General features: G+C 31.9%; 3 protein-coding genes across 11 annotated transcripts; all 3 read right to left on the reverse strand.

The window, feature by feature from the left end:
• Window positions 1-1,581: 1,581 nt before the first annotated feature.
• Window positions 1,582-3,551, reverse strand: LOC123905915 (putative pentatricopeptide repeat-containing protein At1g12700, mitochondrial). Its single transcript, XM_045955706.1, has one exon. The coding sequence runs from the start codon at window positions 3,384-3,386 to the stop codon at window positions 1,749-1,751; it is 1,638 nt and encodes a 545-aa protein (XP_045811662.1). The 5' UTR covers window positions 3,387-3,551; the 3' UTR covers window positions 1,582-1,748.
• Window positions 3,552-5,514: 1,963 nt separating this feature from the next.
• LOC123905916 (pentatricopeptide repeat-containing protein At1g62930, chloroplastic-like) lies at window positions 5,515-10,241 on the reverse strand. 4 transcript variants are annotated; one of them, XM_045955711.1, is made up of 5 exons: window positions 7,726-10,204; window positions 7,366-7,450; window positions 7,053-7,144; window positions 5,985-6,059; window positions 5,515-5,639 (listed from the first exon to the last, which is right to left on the reverse strand). In XM_045955711.1, exon 1 carries the CDS (start codon window positions 10,115-10,117, stop codon window positions 8,465-8,467), a length of 1,653 nt encoding a protein of 550 aa, XP_045811667.1. In that variant the 5' UTR covers window positions 10,118-10,204; the 3' UTR covers window positions 5,515-5,639; window positions 5,985-6,059; window positions 7,053-7,144; window positions 7,366-7,450; window positions 7,726-8,464. The 4 variants fall into 4 exon arrangements, with proteins under 4 accessions (XP_045811667.1, XP_045811663.1, XP_045811666.1 ...); XM_045955707.1 differs by lacking the exon at window positions 5,515-5,639 and having other exon boundaries at window positions 5,788-6,059; XM_045955710.1 differs by lacking the exon at window positions 5,515-5,639 and having other exon boundaries at window positions 5,788-6,059; window positions 7,053-7,450; window positions 7,726-10,241.
• Window positions 10,242-15,270: 5,029 nt separating this feature from the next.
• LOC123905917 (putative pentatricopeptide repeat-containing protein At1g12700, mitochondrial) lies at window positions 15,271-21,130 on the reverse strand. Of its 6 annotated transcripts, XM_045955717.1 has the most exons (5): window positions 19,000-21,117; window positions 18,184-18,778; window positions 17,843-18,095; window positions 16,270-16,435; window positions 15,271-15,702 (listed from the first exon to the last, which is right to left on the reverse strand). In XM_045955717.1, the coding sequence occupies exon 1, from the start codon at window positions 20,835-20,837 to the stop codon at window positions 19,164-19,166; it is 1,674 nt and encodes a 557-aa protein (XP_045811673.1). In that variant the 5' UTR covers window positions 20,838-21,117; the 3' UTR covers window positions 15,271-15,702; window positions 16,270-16,435; window positions 17,843-18,095; window positions 18,184-18,778; window positions 19,000-19,163. The 6 variants fall into 6 exon arrangements, with proteins under 6 accessions (XP_045811673.1, XP_045811671.1, XP_045811670.1 ...); XM_045955713.1 differs by lacking the exon at window positions 15,271-15,702 and having other exon boundaries at window positions 18,184-18,256; window positions 19,193-21,123; XM_045955715.1 differs by having other exon boundaries at window positions 15,271-15,926; window positions 17,843-21,130.
• Window positions 21,131-21,508: the final 378 nt, after the last annotated feature.

Raw genomic sequence — 21,508 nt, forward strand, 5'->3', positions numbered from 1 at the left:
AATTTTAGATATACACACCTCAATCCAGAATCTGACCAAACCGAGACCAAATTCATATGTCCACAATTCCAAGGCAAGCTCTTGGATTCCAAAACCATTGATTGATACCATAGTCTATGCAGTTTGCTTTAAACCTTAATCATATTCAGCATCCCCTTTTCGGCCTCTTTTAATGTGTCTGAGCTGTCTTATTTAGTGCATGTTTGGATTCATAGTGAGTCACATTGATTTTGCAAAAACTATATTTTGGAGTTTCAACAAAATCATGGTGCCACCATGAATTTCTTAAAGTCACTGTCCATCCAAACATACATTAAGTCTCTTTTGAAGCAGGTCCAATCTCTTCAATTATCTTCCAGCTACATATTATGACTCCACTAGTTCACAACAACCTTGTCCTTAAGGTTGTGATCAGGAAAAGCCTAAAAAAATCAGCTATAGCAACTATATCCATTATGAATAACATAAAACCAGAACGTAACAACTAAAGAAAACATATAAAGCAAAGTATGATTGTAATTATTCTTAAATGAAATGAGATTTTGAATAGTGGTGCCACATTATTTTTGTGTAAACGTCCGACTTAAAATTATTATTTGTCGTAATTGTTTTAAATAACTAATAATCAATAGAACATACCTTTTGCATTTCTGAGTAACAAATCACTAGGAAGCAAATTGCTCAACATGAAAGGCAGTTGATGTACATCCCAAATTTGTACCTAACTCAAGAACAGCAATCTGTATAAGTCTAAAACAGGACAATATATCGAATGGCAAGATTACTTCCAATACATTTTTTTAAATGGATTATAACGGGCAATCTAGCCCAATTACAAACCGAGATCAAAGACAAAGCAAACAACTTAAACTATAACATGAGGAGTACAAAAGAGTCCTAGCCACCAATACCGGTGATTGGTTCCAATAAATGTTACAAGACAAAATTTCAAATGCAAGAACATGAACTAGCTGAGAGCATAATATGCTTTACTATAATTTTGTGCCATTTCAAAATAGTCCAGTTTTATTAAAAAAAAATTAAAAAACACTTTCTAAACTAGGCAGCAGCAAGATCCATGAACACCAAACAAACTACAAAGACTATCAACCCCAAGAGTAGCAGTAGAGAATAGCGAATAACATGTTTCCATCCGATACCAATAGCAGCAACACGCCACATCAAAAACAAGACACTGCCTACTTTCCATCCAATATTCAAAATTAGCAGCAATCAAGAAGAATTATGACAGCAGACCAGTGGCCAATATCTGATCCTTCTTAAGTTTCTAGACAGCTATATTGTCCATATTAACAAAATTCATAAAATTTGTCAAAACTCCCTACTTTATGTTTTGCATTAAGGTGTTTCCAAAAACTGATAACAAAAAATAGTTTGATATGTATTCACTATATATGCCAAACTAATGAGAAGTCTAATTGACATTTAGAGAACAGAAAGATCTTGTGTTATTTCATATCTAGTCCACGACCTTCGATGATATGTTAAAATCATATTGTTTGAAGTCAATCTAACTCTCAGAATTCAAGCTCTACCATTGGTATAATTTTAATAACAAAATGAACATAACACATGACTTTTCATTAAAACTAAACTGGTAATGAGCTCATTGTGTAGCCGATCATCCCTTGTATATGTAACTATCAAGTAAGTATTTAAACAAAAAATAAACATTAGACCATTATCATCAAATAAGTTACAAGAAATAATCTTAACTAGTGCTTCTCTTACAATAGACCTCTAGCAATCATTTCATGAAGAAGTTTCTTTGCATTATCATTCTCATCATTTTCAAAGAGAGCACGGATAATTGTTACATAAGTTACAGCATCAGGAATGCAACCATTGTCTTTCATTTTCGACAGCAGGGCAATAGCTTCATCAAACAATCCCTCTAAACAAAGACCGTTGATCATAATAGTATATGTCAAGACTGTTATCTTATAGCCTTTAATCAAAAGATCTTGAAAAATCACTCGTGCTTCTTCAAGTCTTCCTTCTTTGCATAGTCCATCAATAATTACATTGTATGTGTGCATATCTGGTTGAATGCCTTGGTCTTTAATTTTCTTGACTAATGTAATTGCCTTGTCGACATGATGGATTTTACATAAAGCATGTAACAAGGAATTGTACGTGATTACATTGGCAGGTTGGCCTCTATCATGCATCTCATCAACAAGCTCCAATGCATGAGAGATTCTCCCTAATTTGCACAAACCATCAATAAGAGAACTGTAAGCTATTGTATCAGGTGTAATCTTCTTGCTTTGCATTTCTTCAAAGAGATTCATGGCTTCGTCCACCATTCTGATCTTGCATAATCCATTAATTATGATATTGTAGCTCCAAACATTAGGAGTCACTTCCTTATCAGCCATAGTGTTGAATATATCTAAGGCTTTGTTCACTTGATTAACTAAGCAATACCCATCCATTAAAGCATTATAAGTAACAACATTTGGTTTTATACCTGCTTTCATCATCATAGCCAACACATTGTTAGCTTGTTTCACATTTCCTTCCATGCAAAATGCATCAACCAATGTACTAAAAGTATATACATCTGGTGTGATGTTTTTTAATACCATTTCATCAAACAAAGCAAATGCTTCTTTCAGTTGACCAACAATACAAAATCCATTGATTAGAGAATTGAAAGTGACAATATTAGGAGAAATTCCCTTTGCGGTCATTTCAGAATATAACTTGTAAGCCTCGGTTACAAATTTACCTTTACACAAACTGTCAATGATTGTGTTATACATTACCACATAGGTGTTGACCAATTTCCCTTCAATTTCTCTCAACATTTGCAGGGCGGCTCTAGTTTCCCCCATTTTACACAAGCCATTAATCAAAGTCCCATAACTAACATGATCCAATTGAAATCCTTTTGCCAGCACATGGTCACGAAAATGCAGTGCTTTTTTAACATCGCCACTAAGACATAGACCTTTCATGAGAGTATTGAAGGTTATGGTATCTGGTTGATAACCCAACTTGAGAATCTTTGCCAATACAGAAAAGGAAAAAGTAATTTGACCATTTAGGTGACAATAACAATTGATCAATATGTTCAAAGTAAATAAGTTAGGGGTAATCCCCTTGAATTCCATTTGACGGTAAAGGGATATGGCAGTGGTGTAATGCTTACTCTTGACAAGAGAACCTAAAATCTTGGTAAATTGATAGATGGATGGAGTATGGGGCATTTGGAGCATACGATGAAATGAGGAAACAGCATTATCAACATGAACATCATTGTGAATGAATCGATTGACAGAATAAGAATATGATCTTAAGAGTGTGTTGGTGGATATGTGATTATAGACAAACCTGTTCATCAACGTTAAGAATGACATTGGAATCACAGTGAGTTGCTGGCTAGCTATGGATCAGAGACTTCGATATGCTGTAACTCAAAATTAGGGTTTATAGATATTGGAGAAAGTAGATATAATACCTTCGTCAGGAACCTTTAACAAAAAATCATGGATGTGAAGTGAACACTTCCTGAGTAATAAATTTGACTTAAAAATTTCTGAATTACAAAAGTGTATAAATGTTTTCCTCCCTATTATTTAGAGTTTATACAAACAATTTATGCAATTTTTATATATTATTATAAGTTTATCAAGGTAATTTATGATAAAATAGCTTATAAAATAACAATTTTCACCAGTATAAACTATTAAAATACCATAAAACTTAATTTATATTGCATAAGCTGATTGCATAAACTTAAAAAAAGTTGGGCCAAACGGACCCATAGTATAAGAAAAAATTAACTTTTTAAATTCATGAGATGATCTATGTATTTGAACTAAAAAGTAGAATAAATACATTAAACATTCTATAAATTTAAATTAAATTCTCTCTTATCTTATATTAAGGATCTGAGGCAGTATTTATGTTTAATTTTTAATATTTTAAGACAAGTTGATATTAGGATTAATTTAATTGTAAGTTATATTTAGAAAATGACTAATAAATGCACTAAAATTTCATAGAGGGTCGACAAACTTTTTTTATAAGAGGATTTTTTAATAGGGAGGGATCAAATTACACCGGTGTAACATTTGAGTAATGTTACACCGCTCAATAACGCTTTAACGAATACAAATTTTACAAAATTCACCGTTGGATTGAAAGTTTATATCGTCTAGATCATCTATATTAAATTTTATAAAAAACTAAAATCGTTTTATATGTTTTTGAGATAGATCAAGATTAACGGTATTCAATAAAAACGCATAAACCGATTAAAACGATTTTAGTTTTTTTATAAAATTTAATATAGATGATTTAGACGATATAAACTTTCAATCCAACGGTGGATTTTGTAAAATTTGTATTCGCTAAAGCGTTATTGAGCGGTGTAACATTAGTGTAATTTGATCCCTCCCCTTTTATAATTAGGAATTGATGGGGTATTCTGTAGTCTATATAAGTTTTTTATTCGCCCGGAGATTTTTTTTTTTTTTTTGGGTACATTCGCCCGGAGAAATTTTACTTTATAATGTCATTGAAAATGTAATGTATTATCATAGTCTAAATATATTTTTTCTTTATAAAAATACATTAATTTTTTTGTAAAATAGATACATTAATTTTTCAATTAACTTATAAACTAAAATTTCAATCGTTAATTGGTTCAGTGGTGATTGGCGCTGAACTTGGTAGGAAGGATCACGGTTTGATCCTCTGCAACTGCGATCAGGAGGGGGCTGGAACCACTTGATGTCAGAACTGACCCCCGAACCGGATTAAACCGGAAGTGAAAAGCCAAAAAAAAAAAAAGATTGGAGGGAGTATTTTTTTAATTAAAATGTGAATTCCGACAACAAAGACAATTAAGTGAATGTTGATGCTGCTATATTTTAATAGAACATTAGGAGTCACTTCCTTATCGGCCATAGTGTTGAATATATCTAAGGCTTTGTTCACTTGATTAACTAAGCAATACCCATCCATTAAAGCATTATAAGTAAAAACATTTGGTTTTATACCTTCTTTCATCATCATAGCCAACACATTGTTAGCTTCTTTAACATTTCCTTCCTTGCAAAATGCATCAACCAATATATTAAAAGTATAATCATCTGGGTTGGTGTTTCTCAATACCATTTCGTGAAACAAAGCAAATGCTTCTTTCAAATGACCCAAAATACAAAATCCATAGATTAGAGCACTGAAAGTGACAACATCAGGTCAAATTCCCTTTGCGGTCATTTCAGAATATAACTCGTAAGCCTCGGTTACAAGTTTATCTTTACATAAAATCAATGATTATGTTATACATTACCACATCGGTGTTGACCAATTTCCCTTCAATTTTTCTCAACAAAAGCAGGGCGGCTCCAGTTTCCCCCATTTTACACAACCCATTAATCAAAGTCCCATAACTAACTTGATTCAATTGAAATCCCTTTGCCACCACATGGTCATGAAAATGCAGTGCTTTTTTAACATAGCCACTAAGACATAGACCTTTCATGAGAATATGATCTTAAGAGTGTGTAGGTGGATATGTGATTATAGACAAACCTGTTCATCAACATTAAGAATGACATTGGAATCACAGTGAGTTGCTATGGATCAGAAACTCCAATTTGCTGCACCTCAAAATTAGGGTTTATACATCGAAAGCCATTAGAATGTCATCGAGCAGAAATCGGGTCATGAAACTTTTTAAACATAAGGGACCAAATTAAAACCTAAAATAAACATAAGGGACAATATGCAATTAAGCCTAAAAAAAAGTAAATCCTCAAATAAATTTTTTCTTTGGATTTGCAATAGATTTTCAAATGACAAGGGAGGTATTACATAATGATAATACACAGTTTCTAAATCCAACGAACATGAAAATGAAAGTTCTCATAAATACATATATACACAAATCCAGGACCTACAAAACTAATATCACATCATATAATCATCTAAGTTAAACAACCTACACTTCAATTGCCACCATCAAAATCGGACAAGGTCTCAATCATGTCACACTTGTGCAATCCAATCCTCATAGGCAGCTACTAACAAAACCAAAGAGAAGTAGAAGAAAAGAATATGGGAGTCAAATTACGCATTAAGTTATACGGGTAAATATGGAAATTCAAACCAACAATACAAACACAAACACACAAATCACATAATTGAGGAAAATAAGAAGTAATAATCATAATTTTGTATAAAATAGTTGTCAAGGTTTGTCGATTTGGCGATCAAGACTACTAGCAACTCATAATTAACAAGCCTGCAAATGGTAGTTACCATCATGTTACTCCTCGGAACTTTCGCTAGAGTGCTCTGCTATGATCCTGAATTAGTGCAGTGGAGTGTCGAGATAGCTCTGTTGTCCACATGATTGCCGGCAATCAATGTAGCTATCCATTGAGCCATTGAGAATCTAATCACGCCAATCTATCCCCAAGGTCTCTTTGGCCCCCACATTCCTAATCTCCTAAAAAGGGATCCAAATCTTCAAACGACAACGACTATAGTTTGGTTGAATTGTTGTACAACAGACAAACAAAGGGAACATAAGTTCCCGAGTAGTAACGGTACCAATTTTAAAATACAATCATGTTTCAGTCTATTGAGTTTGGATAAATGACATATGCTCATAATACTCTTTTTCTCAAAAAGAATTGAACCATACAATAAGTAGGGATCCAACCCGTTATCAAATCAAATTTACCGAATTCAAAACCTCGTTCCAACCCTTCCGGATCTAAGTCCAAAAACAAATGCACATAACACAAAACTCCTAAACGACTTAGACAACTGAAACTTAGAGGCCATACATAGAGCCTAACTACATAGCATAATAAGGTTCTTGTGGGAAAACCTTATTCATGAACACGCAATCATCAAATATCTAGCATAGTTACGGTTAACTATGAAAAACAATTCAAGCCAACAATTGATCCAACACAACCAAACAAACAAACAACCAATTCAATAAGCATATTCACACACAATTCAATTTCCAAAATACCCCTTAATGAGAAATCAGCTCCCACCTGAAATTTACGGATTTCGCTTTCCAGCCGCAACAACCTCCCAACACCATCACTGTCCAACGCCTTGAACGCACATAAAGGCAGCTTCAATGCTTAGGGATGTCCACAACCAAGATGGCAGAGAATCAACAATCCAAGAGAGTTTACAATAACATCAAAATAAAAACAAAATATCAAAATCAGTGGCTAAACCAAACATAGGGAAAATTAATCTAGTTTAATTAATCAATTACCAAAAAGAACATAACTATTTAATTGGTAACATGTAAATAGAGTTTAGAAGAAAATAATTATGAATTAACTGTCCAAGTACCTTCAATGTCCATAAATAATAGTTCAGTTCACATATGGTCTGACAATGACAACATCATTGACATGTAACTCCACGCCTTTTCTTCCTGATACCACAAAAATGAAACACCCAACTATGTCAAAAGAAAATAGATGATTAAATTATGCCATGAGTAACACAGTTGACACGACACAACACAACTGACAGTAAGTATAATGATGACGAGCAACAAAAAAAAAGAAAAGTATAATGATGACGAGTTGACTGTTAACACAAAAATGATCACAAGTAACACTAGAATATAAAATCAAGACTTCTATAAATCATCCAATTCATTATATATGTTTTCTTCATTCTTCTGTAACGCAAGACCATACATACCTGAAATAATTACAGCTGTTGCCTTGGAAAATGCTCCAAATGAACGGCCAGCAATGACTTCAAAGAATATATCAACAATTGTTGCCCTAAAGAAAACTCAGATGGTACAAACAGAAAAGATTGAATCCGTACATTTTTCCCTTTTTGCGAAAACAATGCACAGAAAGAAAATGCTTCTTTCCTCTAAATGGGGTCGACTACATGAACCATCATCAACATCACAATTTAGTAAAGACAAAATATTATATCTAAATCCTTTTTAATAGTTGGACATAAAGTCTTTGTTGGTCTATCACTATTTGTCTGTTGGATTATCTTCCATATAATCAATATCTACCACGGAAATATAAAACAGTTCTACTTTCTATAGCTAAGGGAAAATAGGGTAAACAATAAAAGGTAAAGTATTCATAACTCATCAGTATCAGCATGGTATTTTATTAGAAACACAAAGAATGACTAATGAATGAAAAGACTATACGAAGAAAATTGGCAGCACATTGGAAAGAAAAATATAACTAAGTCAAGAATAAAAAAACAAGCATTGGTATCATTTTAATAACAACACCTGACTTTTTATCAAAACTAAAGTAATAGTGAGCTCATTGTGTAGTTCACCATCCTTTGTATATGTAACTATAAAGTATATGTATAAACAAATACTAAAATTTCGATCATTGCCATTAAAAATCAAGATAACCTAATATGCAACAAGAGATCATCTCAACTTGTCTTTCTCTTACAAAAGACCTCTAGCAATCATTTCACGTAGAAGTTTCTCTGCATGATCATTCTCATTATTTTCAAAGAGAGTGTAAATAATTGTTTGATAAGTTACCACATCAGGAATGCAACCATTGTCTTCCATTTTTTGCAGCATGGCAAAAGCTTCATCAAACAAGCCCTCTAAACAAAGACCGTTGATCATAATATTATATGTCCAGACTGTTACATTATAGCCTTTAATCAAAAGATCTTGAAACATCACCTGTGCGTCCTTGAGTCTTCCTTCTTTGCATAGTCCATCAATAAGCATATTGTATGTGTACATATCTGGTTGAATGCCTTGGTCTTTAATTTTCTTAATCAATGCAATAACCTTGTCAACATGATGGTGTTTACATAAAGCCTGCATTAAGGAATGGTAAGTGATTACATTGGCAGGTTGACCTCTATCATGCATTTCATCAAGAAGCTTCCAAGCACGAGAGATTCTCCCTGATTTACACAAACCATCAATAAGAGTACTGTAAGTTATCGTACTAGGAACAATATTCTTGCTTTGCATTTCTTTGAAGAGATTCATGGCTTCATCTATCATTTTAATCTTACATAGCCCATTGATCATGACACTATAGCAATAAACATTGGGCACCACTCCTCTCTGGGCCATAGTGTTGAATATAACTTTGGCTTTATTGACTTCATTAACTAGGACATACCCATCCATTAGTGAAGTATATGTAACAACATCTATTTGCACTCTTTGTTTAACCATCACAGCTAATACATTTTTAGCTTCTTTCATCTTTCCTTCTTTACATAAAGCATCAATCAATATACTAAAAGTATAAATATTTGGTTTAATATTTTTCAACATCATTTCATCAATCATACCAATTGCTTCTTTAAATTGACCAACCATGCAATAACCATATATTAAAGCATTGTAAGTGACATCATTAGGTAAAATCCCCTCCCCAATCATTTCAGAATATAAATCATAAGCATCAATTACACGTTTATCTTTACATAAGCTATCAATAATGGTACTATACATTACCACATCCGGCCTTACCAATTTTCCTTGAATCCGTCTCAACAACTCCATAGCCGCGCTTATTTCTCCCATTTTACACAATCCATTAATCAAGATCCCATAACTAAATTGATCCAAATGAAACCCCTGTGCAACAACTTTATCATGAAAATGAAGTGCTTTACGAACTTCACCTTTAAGACACATACCTTTAACAAGTGTATTCAAGGTTATGGTATCGGGTTTATAACCCATTTTGAGAATCTTACCCAATACAGAAAATGCAAGATTCATTTGACCTAGATGACAATAACAATTGATAACAATACCAAGTGTAACAATACTTGGAACAATTCCCTTAATTTCGATATGTCGAAAAAGAGAAATAGCAGTTTGGTAATGATTCATCTTAACAACTGAAGTTAAAATTTTGTTGAATTGGAGAATGTGTGGAGTATGATGTAAATGGAGTAAATGACAGAATGAAGAAACGGCATTACCAACATCAATATCATAGGTAATTGATGGATGGAAAGAATTGGAGTGAGATGATAGGGTTCTGAAGGGTAAAAAGGGAATAATAACAACAGAAGGGTTAGAGAGAAAACATAACCTTCTCAATCTCAATCTCATGGTTGAAGCGTATGGCAGAAAGAAAGGATTAGACAGTCCCGATAGACTAGGATGACTAGTTTCCTTCAAACTGAAATTGTAATAGAACCCGAACTCTAGGTTTCAGTTTTTTTCGAACTTGAGTAAACCATTAAAGGAAAAAAAAATTTATTTATTGTCAATCTACCCAACATTAATTTTGAATGGACGAATTTACCCTTATATATAAACTAAAATCCTGAAGAAAAAAAATTTGTTTATCGGAACACTTTGGAAAAAAGTGTTCTGATATGTAAATTTTTTTTTTACCTGAACATTTTGAAAAAAAGTGTGTAGGTATGTTAAAATTTTCCAAATTTATTTTGTTATCTACACACTTTGGAAAAAAGTGTTCAGGTATGTAAAAATTTTCTAATTTTTTTTTTACCCGAACACTTTAAAAAAAAAAGTGTGTAGGTATGTAAAATTTTTCTAATTTTTTTTTATCTGAACACTTTGAAAAAAAAATGTGTAGGTATGTAAAAAAATAGGCTATTTTTGGAAATTTATTTTATATACCTGAACACTTTTTTCCAAAGTGTGTAGGTAACAAAATAAATTTGGAAAAATTTTACATACCTACACACTTTTTTTCAAAGTGTTCGGGTAAAAAAAAAATTAGAAAAATTTTATATACCTGAACACTTTTTTCCAAAGTGTGTAGGTAACAAAATAAATTTGGAAAAATTTTACATACCTACACACTTTTTTTCAAAGTGTTCAGGTAAAAAAAAAAATTACTTATAAGAACACTTTTTTTCAAAGTGTTCCGGTAACCAAATTTTTTTCTTCAAGGTTTTAGTTTATATATGAGGGCAAATTCATCCGTTCAAAATTAATGTTGGGGTAGATTGACAATTGTTGGGGTAGAAAAAAAAATCACCATTAAATCTCCTGAAATTTTAAAATTCGTCAAATACTTGGAAATAGGTAAATAACTCCCTCGAATTATAAAACGTCAATTAAATTGCCCCTGACACTACCAGTCATAGACCACATCAGGGGTAATTTGATTGACGTTTTATAATTTCTGGGGTATTTGTCTTTTTCCAAATTTTGGGGATATTTGACGAATTTTGAAAATTCAAGGCGTATTTGTCGATTTACTCAATTGTTAGTACTACTGTACTTTTTTTTTGGCTTTCTAGTACTGTACATTCGAGTTAGGAGCCTCTTCATTTCTCATAATTTCTATTTCCTTCATTATTATATAGTTTTGAGAATATAAATGCAAAAATGTAATATTAAGTGGATCCAAATACTTTTATACACTCAAAAATATTTAAAAACTTTGGTAATGGAAGAAATGGAAATGATAGAAAATGGAGAGATCTCAACTTTGTACATTCTATTATCAACTTTCTGTGTAACGTAACATATTATATGTCAGTTTGAAGAAGAAAAAAAATTATATCAAATGATAAATCGTTTTATAATATCAATGAAGCATTGAATGTTATTTTTTTATTATACCCTTAATTATTTATTACTCTCTCAAATTATAAATCTATTTTTATTCAAAAAAAAAATCTTCAATTAATTTATCTTTCTCATACAATTAATGAAGGACAATTTTGTAAAATAGCTCATAATTTTTCTTTTTCATACAACATTAATTATATTTCTTAATATGCGTAAAAATGTCAAAGTGACAAATATTGTGGTACGGAGGAAGTACATGTTAAATCAATTAAAAATAGTAATTCTTTATTGAAAAATAATTATAATTTATTAACTATGTTTATCAAGATTGGTTTTTTTGTCGGTCCATCTGCTGTCCGGTTTTGAGGCCTGGCCGAACCGTCTTTATGCCTGGTTCTCGGTCCGACCGGTCCGACCAGCCGGTTTGATCCGGTTCTGATAACCTTGATCAAAACCATTTCTTGCTTTAATTCGAGCATCAACAAGATCATAATATTGAATCATTTCTCTAACAACATCAATATAACCATACTCAGCAGCAACATAAAGAGTTGTTTCTCCATCTTGATTCTGTCTAGCCAATAATTCATCCTCCTCATCAGAATTAAGGGTATCCCTGCTCTTGCTGCAGAATGCAAACGTATATCATCCCTTTTTCCTGTCAATTGTTTGTCATCTTTTTCTTGGGGTGCTCACATTCATAGCTTGTTGTTGCACCATTGATGTTGCATTATTGGATTCACCCATCTTCAAATTTCCTATCTTTTGATGCTAATTACTATATCAAAATCATTGTGGAATCTGTTCACAACACAAAAACATAAAAAAGGGTTTAAAACATTGCACCTAGGTACTTTATTTTTATTGCATTATGAAGCACATACACTTCTCAGATTAGGCGTATCTCGATGTCGGGCATGCGTCGATGTCACACACCAACACGATACCGACACTTATGAATACACTGAATTATATTGTTTTCTCAAATTATTATCGGTGTTGACGTGTGTGTCGTGTCTTGTGCTCGTGCTTCGTATATTATTATATTATAAAGAATCAAAACAACCCAAGAAACAGAAATTGGAAAGAGACAAAAAAAAAAAATCATTGTATTGGTCGAATGATCATGGAAGAGAAAAAATCAAATGGGTAAGAATGGAAAAAGAAAAGAAACAAACTTGAAAATAAATTAAACCTTGGGTTGAAGAAAGAACCTCTTCAACCCTTATGCTAGCTTCGTTCTACCACCGTGAAAACTATAAAGAACAAAGATTCGATTTCGAAAGAAACAACATTTGTAAAGGTGGTGGTGAATTTGGTGATGGTGTCGGAAATAATTCGGAAAAAAATATGTTTGAGAGAGAGAAGAAGAGACACTTTTAACATAACAACACACTTTAATTAACATATCAGCACACTTTTAACATACCAGCATACTTTAATTAACATACCAACATACTTTTAACATACCAGCACAATTTTGATGTAGTTTTAACATAACAACACACTTTAATTAACATATCAGCACACTTTAACATATCGGTACACTTTAATTAACATATCAGCACACTTTTAACATACCAACACAATATATAAGGGTAGAATAGGAATATTTTAAAATATGTTGGGGTAAAGAGATAAACGTAGGGGTATAAAAAAAAATCAGTTTATTTTGATAAGCAAATCCAATTTTACCAGGGCCGGTCCCGAGTATTTGGAGGCCCGGCTTAAATATTAAAATGGTCCCTTAATAAAAAAAAAATACAATTTTTTAAAAAAAAAATCATGTTTTACACACAAAAAATTGAAATTCATTCTCTATTTAAATTATAAATAACATTAAAGACATAATAATTATCATTATAAATAACATAAAAAGATATTTATCATAATCAAGGCCAATTTTAATTTAATTTGAAATAAATCAAGCTAAAATTATGCAAAGAAATGAAATTGTTGGGATTTGAACCAAAGACCATGCACACACAAACATCACAACTTACCACTAGTTTATTAATGCAAATGCAATACTTAATAAAAATTGACAATATATAACTATTAATAATGTAAGCTCTCGAAATTTTGTGGCCTAAATTTTTATCGAAATTTGGAGGCCCGATGTCGTCGCATATGTTGTATGTGTGGTAGGGCTGGCCCTGAATTTTACTCATATTATCTTACTTGAAAAATTAAATATCAATTAAACATTTTTTTTCTTCATGTCATTCCATATTTATATATGCTAGTTTAATTGTTAATTTTACTCAATACTACAAATTCAATTAATTATCCATTATTTTTTGACAAACAATGTCAAAGTTAATTATTATAAAATTAAATTATACAACTTAAATTAATACTCTCCATAAAATGAAATACATGAAATCGTTAATACTAGAGTAACTCAGAACTAATATCTGCACTAATATTTGTACATATATTAGTTTAAACTCTAAACTAATATTTACACTAATATTTGTACAAATATTTTTTGAACAAGCCAAAATGAAATATGTTAACTAAATCAGCCTCCCTAGCACAAAACGTACCGGGTAGACTACAAATATGTATACAAAATGACTAAAACTTATTTATAAAATATATTTATTTATTTTTAAAAAAAAATTGGGCTGGACTGGTGTGGCTATAGCCACACCAAGCCTTACACAAGTCCGCCGATGAGCTCGTACCACCACATTGAAGGCCTGTTTGTTTCAGCTTTAAAAAAATGGATTTTTTATTTGTATTTGTTAAAATAGATTTTCTAAAACCGTTTTTTAAAATATTACAAGTTTTTTTCGTTTTTTCTAAATTTAAACACTAATTTTGACATTATATAACATAAACACACATTATTGAAGATCAAAACATAGTCAAAATTATAATTTTTTTCAAAAAGTTGTATTTCAAAAATGATTTTTATGAAAATTTATTTGAAATAGCTTCAAAATTAAGTGGTTTTTCGAAATTTTGATATCAAAAAATAACATTTTAAGAATAACTATTACAACCAAATTTTCATTTGAAATTTTTATGAAAAGTTTCTTTGTAAATTTTTTTTACACAAAATTATGTACCACTATAAAAATTCATAACAAACAGGCCTTGAATCGCATGTCCCACTACTTCGGTCTCTCTTTCTGTCCAAATTTTAAATCTGAAAATTCAACTCTCCACAAATATATATATATCAATTAAGTTAACTATTAGTCTATTATATAGGAGGAACAAATTGTTGTCCATAAAAATTTTATTTTAACTATTATATATGGGGGACAAATTGTTAACTACACGAAAACAATATGTTTACTAAGCCACTAGATTTGGTCTAGTGGTAAGAATTTTTGATAGTACGTTATAGGTCCTGAGTTCGATCCCCAACTCATTGTAAACCATAAAAAAAAAATATATCTATTTACTATACACGGGAAACAATATATTTTAATCAAATTTGTCAAATTTTATATTCAGTAATATTTATAATTCAAATAAAAGCGCAATAATAAAAAATACAAAACATATACTTATCAACAATGACTAAAATAACTACAAGTTTACGATATAGTAGAAATCCATATTATTACTCCCTCGTTTCAAAATAATAGAAAAATAATTTTCAAATATATTATCACAAGTAACATGTTTTTTTTTCTTTGTGTTTTGTAGAGCACGTATATGAGAAATCATTATATTAAAGTGAGAAATATCACCTCAACAAGTTCAATATTATTATGTATGAAGAAATTGTCACTAATAAATATTACAATTATAGCTATCATACATCATATAACAATCTTACGATGACGAATACTTTTTTAACGGTACAAATTCGCCTTACATTAAAAAAATTGCAGCAACGCCGTATCTGGTGCGTCACCGAGTGTTTTATCCTAGTTTCTAAAATTCTTTTAAATAAAAAATGTCTGATCAAATGGCTAAGTCAAAGTTGTCAACCTTCTTATATCAACTAACAAAAATAAAAAATAGTTAACCTTCAAAGTAACCAAATCTTTTTGTTTATTTATTTGTCCTAATTGTTTAAAAAAGAGTGTGAAATGTCTGTCCAACCAAAACACCTAGAATTGAGAATCACTAAACCTAGCCCTTACTGTAAGGCTGCCTCCCAGCACCTGATAATATACAACCTGGTGGATGGCAAAATGCAGAACAAAAAGAGTGTTAAGACACCGTAATCAAATCTAATGAAACACAAAAACACCAAAACTTTCGAAATTGATCATCTCAAGATATGGAACTTTATAAGTTCTGTTTATTTCAGGAACAAAGTAAACATGCTGATTTGATCCTTGAGACATTGTAGGAAATCAATCTTCCAGCAACAAGGGAGTTGCAACAACAGGATTACGTTCTGTAATGGTAGTAACAATTGTATCATTACTAGTTACAAAGGCAAGTACAATATACAAAGGCAAAGATACATATACATAAAGTGTTAAATCAATATACAAAAGCAAGTACAACCATGTTTAGTGTTCATTAGGTCATCCAAAAGGGAAAGATACAAATACACATATTTGCTAAGAAGGATTCTAAAAAATCTGCAGTTTCTGCATTAATTTCCAAAGAGATTCTAATTTCTTTATAAATAACATTTTCAGGTTTATATTTTTAGTTAAATCAATTAGTATATTTAATAGGGTCATGCTAAACAGTGCCCCCCAAAAAAAAAAAATGTAATGTTAGAAGCTTGCCTGAAACCATTATGTATCTTCCCAGATTCAAATGTCTTTATGTTTACAATTGCTCGCCTTGCTACGAGCGATGAACTTACAAATCAGACGTGGTGTGGCTCCCAAATTCGTTAGCAACATTTGCAATGTCGGAATTCCTCGAAGTCAAAGTACAGATTACTAGAAACTGAAGATCAAGTTAAACTAAAATAAGGCAACGAACTATAACATGCTGATAATAAAATAAGAATTCATCGAGGAGCATCATAAACAGAACAATTGATCATATAGCGCAAATCAAAGGGGAAGATAGGTTCAACAATGTCAATACAAAGATAGGCCCCTATGCAACGGCTGCACAATGACGACAAAACCAAGACTTGGTGGTGCATCGATAACAACCTCACTCTTAGCAAAACAGTGACGAGCAGTGCTTTGACGACATATGGTAAGGGACAAAAGGCACAACTTCAACTATCATTGGGGGGGGGGGGGGGGGGGGGGGGGGGATTTCATTACTATCATTTGGTCACACAAAAAACACATTAGCAAGTCCACCCAAATCAATGGGATTGCTGTTCGGGGGATTTTCTTATGGTTATGAGTAACCCTGGTATGCCAGCTTGTCAGCTGAAGTAGGGTGAACAATGACAAGTTTTTTTTACAGAATCGATCATGTACATATATATTAGCAAACAGTAATTAATAATGATATAAATCTGTCAAAATATAAAAAATAAAATAAATGGTTGTGTGAAATCAATATACAAAGACATGTACAATATTGTAGGCTGCTGAAGGTGAATTATTTGATAAATCAATAATGTAGCCATCATTAGGAAAATCATCTGAGGCTTTTATTGTTCCTCCATGTATCTGTTTTTTCATCAAATTATAAAAACAAATATGAGTTTAATTGTTGTGCATTGTCGGTGTAAAGATTTTTACACATACATCCAATGACGCGTTGCCACATCATTTAATGAATGTGACACATCATGTGTTTTTAATTACCATACATGATGTGTCTGTATATTATTGGACGCATGTGCAAAATAACTTTACACTGACGGTGCATATAAATTAAATTCAACAAATATTACGTTGAAAGGTCAAATATTTTGATTTCTTTTGAATGCTTTATTGAATAAACAAATGAAAAAGGAAAATATTTTTCTAATATATTAATAGAAATAGTCAATACTCATTTTTCTTGGTCTAGTTATACCAACTGCTACACCATCATGACTAAAATATGCTAAATTGAGACGACTTGTCTCAAAAAATTGAATTTGGCTTTGAAATAAAGTCTTAAAAAACTGCCAATTGTCAAAATAATAACAAGGGGTATGTAAAATTTGGTAGATACTTTTCATATTATAAAAATGAGAGCGTGAAGTATATTTCTCAAAGATAAATATTTCTCGGTCTTGAAATGCAGCAGAGTTAAAACTTTTAGAGCAATTTTGTCACCTATGTGGTTTTTTACTAGGCTTTAGAAATAGTCTCTTCAGTTGCACGCAAAGATATTCGAATACTTTTCATGAAAAACTATATGCGAATGTAAAGTTAACAAACAAATGACAGTTCATACCATGAGGTTCACAACGCCGGCTACCGGAAGCTTTAATGACCTGCTGATCATGTAATTTCCACCTTCAAGATTAATCTGTGCACCTGCAAGGTTTTTTATGCTTTCCAGCAAATGTCCTTCACGTAGATCATTTGATGGCATTCCTGCATCTGCTATGGCTGCAAGTAGTGCTTCTGTGCTATCTGAATTTCCTGTTGTGTCTGCAGTCTGCACCATAGGATGTCACATGGAATACTCTTGGATTGTTCATACCCTACATGAAGAAGAAAAAACTTGCCTCTTGAGATGAGTTGTACATTTGTTTATGCAACAAAGGGTCAAGGACATGTCATGATGCTAACCAAGAGTCCTTAAGCTGAGTGAGGACTCAGAAGTATCATTTGCTCAAAATACTGAGCTCATTTGTGTCCATTCCTGCATTGGAATGGATTGAAACTTTAACTCAAACTGGTTCTTTTCTTACAGTACACCTTTTGACAATCATTTCATGTAAAAGTTTCAATGCCTTATCATTCTTATCATTTTCAAAGAGAGCACAAATAATTGTTTCATAAGTTACAGCGTCAAGAATCATTTGACGGGAGTTGCAGTAACAATTGATCAAGATACTCAAAGTAAAAATATCTGGCATAATTCCGTTAAATTCCAATTGGTGAGAAAGTGAAATAGCAGTTGGGTAATGTTTCATCTTAACAAGGGAATTTAAAATCTTGTTAAATTCTACAACGGATGGTGTGGGATTCACACAGAGCATGCGATGGAATGACGAAACGGCATTTTTAACATCATGATTGGGAGTACATTCTGATACTCGAGCTTATGATACTCGAGCTGGATACATTCTGATAACAACCACTGCTTATGATACTCGAGCTGGATACATTCTGATAACAACCATGAGGCTGGTTGACAGTACATTGCAAAGATAAAGGATTACTGTGTCAAAATATAATCAACCATTAATGTCATTATAATATTGCAATGATCATAACAGCAACGCATGTCTTTTGATTAATATCAAAGTGATAGTGAGGCCATCGAGTAGTCCACCTTTTCTTTTGTAAATATAACTATCAACAAAATAAATAAATAAATCATAATAATTTCATAATTGTCATCATCAAAACAACCAATTATATAATGAGAAATTATCTTACTTAAAGTTATTGTTACAGTAGACCTCTAGAAATAATTTCACGGAGAAGTTTCTCCGCCTTTTCATTCTCATCTTTATGAAAGAGAGCGAAAATAGTAGTTTCATAAGTTACGGCATCGGGAATGATACCATTATCCTCATTCCTCCTCTCCTACCCAAAACAACTTACTGCGTTTTACTCTTGTAGTAGAGACCTTTAGAAATCATTTCATGTACAAGTTTATCTGCCCTATCTCTCTCACCGTTTTGAAAGAGAGAATCAATAATTGTTTCATAACTTACAACATCAGGAATGCAACCATTGTCTTCCATTCTTGATAATAATGCAAGTGCTTGATCAAACAAGCCCTCCTTACAAAGCCCATTTATCATAACATTATACGTCCAAACAGTTACATTATAGCCTTTAGTCAAAAGCTCCTGAAAAATCACTTGAGCGTTCTTAAGTCTTCCACCTTTGCATAGTCCATCAATTAGTATATTGTATGTGCAAACATTTGGCTGAATACCTTCGCCTTTAATTTTATCAACAAATGCAATTGCCTTGTCAAGTTGATGATTTTTGCACAAAGCATGTAATAAAGAATTGTACGTGATTACATCGGCAGGTTGACCTATATCATGCATCTCATCAACAAGCTCCAATGCAAAAGAGATTTTCCCCGATTTGAACAAACCATCGATAAGAGTACTGTAAGTTACTGTATTAGGTTCAATCTTCTTGCTTTGCATTTCTTCAAAGAGACTCATGGCTTCATCCACCATTTTTTTCTTGCATAATCCATTAATCATGATATTGTAGCTCCGAACATTAGGAGTCACTCCCTTATCGGCCAAAGTGTTGAATATATTTAGGGCATTGTTCACTTGATTAACTAAGCAATACACGTCCATTAAAGCATTATAAGTAACAACATTTGGTTTTATACCTTCTTTCATCATCATAGCCAACACATTGTTAGCTTGTTTCACATTTCCTTCCTTGCAAAATGCATCAACCAATGTATTAAAAGTATATACATCTGGGGTGATGTTTTTTAATACCATTTCATCAAACAAAGCAAATGCTTCTTTCAGTTGACCAACAATACAAAATCCATTGATTAGAGAATTGAAAGTGACAACATTAGGAGAAATTCTCTTTGTGCTCATTTCAGAATATAACTCATAAGCATCGGTTACAAATTTATCTCTACACAAACTATCAATGATTATGTTATGCATTACCACATCGGTGTTGACTAATTTCCCTTCAATTTGTCTCAACATTTGCAGGGCAGCTCTAGTTTCCCCGGTTTTACACAAGCCATTAATCAAAGTCCCATAACTAACATGATTCAACTGAAATCCCTTTGCCAGAAGATGGTAATGAAAGTGCAATGCTTTCTGAACATTGCCACTAAGACATAGACCTTTAATAAGAGTGGTGAAGGTTATAGTATCTGGCTGATAACCCAACTTGAGAATCTTTCCCAATACAAAAAAGGAAAAAGTAATTTGATGAGTTAGGTGACAATAACAGTTTATCAATATATTGAAAGTAATTAAGTTAGGGGTAATCCCCTTGAATTCCATTTGACGATAAAGGGAAATAGCAGTGGTGTAATGGTTTTTAGTCTTAACAAGGGAAGTTAAAATCCTGTTAAATCGAACAATGGATGGGGTAGGATTCTTACGGAGCATGTAATGGAATGGGGAAACAGCATTTTTAACCGCAATATCATGATTGGGAATGAATGTAGAGTGAGAGTATAATCGCAGCCTTAAGAAGAAGGGAATAATAAAAGTGGGAATAGAAGAAGAAGAAGAAGAACCAAACCTGAACCTTAAAAGCGACATTTGATCGATCGAATGATGGAGAAGAATGTCTCTGTGTATCAACTCTCAGAGTTTTGAGACGAAACAAACCAAGCTTATAATTTACGGTAATCACCAAATTAGGGTTTTTCTCCCCAAATTAGGGATTTAACTTTTGCTTTCAACAGCCAATATTAGCAATTGATAGATAACGCCCGAAACTAGTATAAGGGGGAGAAAACGACGACGACAGTAGGGAAGAAAACGACCGGCCGGAACTAGTGGTGGAAGGAAAGGGAAAAAGAACTAAAATATTTATTTATTTTTACAAAAAGTTGCTATTTTATTGTTATGCTCCAACTTCCGTAAAAAAAGTTGCAATATATATATATATATATATATATATATATATATATATATATATATATATATATATATATATATATATATATTTTGACGGCCAAAAAATTTGCTATATATTTTTTATTACTTATTTTATTTGTTTTTAAAATACTTATTTCATTTTATTTTTGACACAAGTTGCTATATATTTTTAGGTTACAAAGTCAAATAACTTAAAAGAAAAAACTATTATAAAAAAAGTACAAGAAAAAACTAAAATAATACCAGGAAAAAAATAACTATGAGATCTAGTTTTAAATATACTTAAAACCTATTTTGGTAATTGTACATCTAAAATCAATTTTGATTCA

This window comes from Trifolium pratense, linkage group LG2 (assembly GCF_020283565.1).
Source record: "Trifolium pratense cultivar HEN17-A07 linkage group LG2, ARS_RC_1.1, whole genome shotgun sequence".
Taxonomy (NCBI): domain Eukaryota; kingdom Viridiplantae; phylum Streptophyta; class Magnoliopsida; order Fabales; family Fabaceae; genus Trifolium; species Trifolium pratense.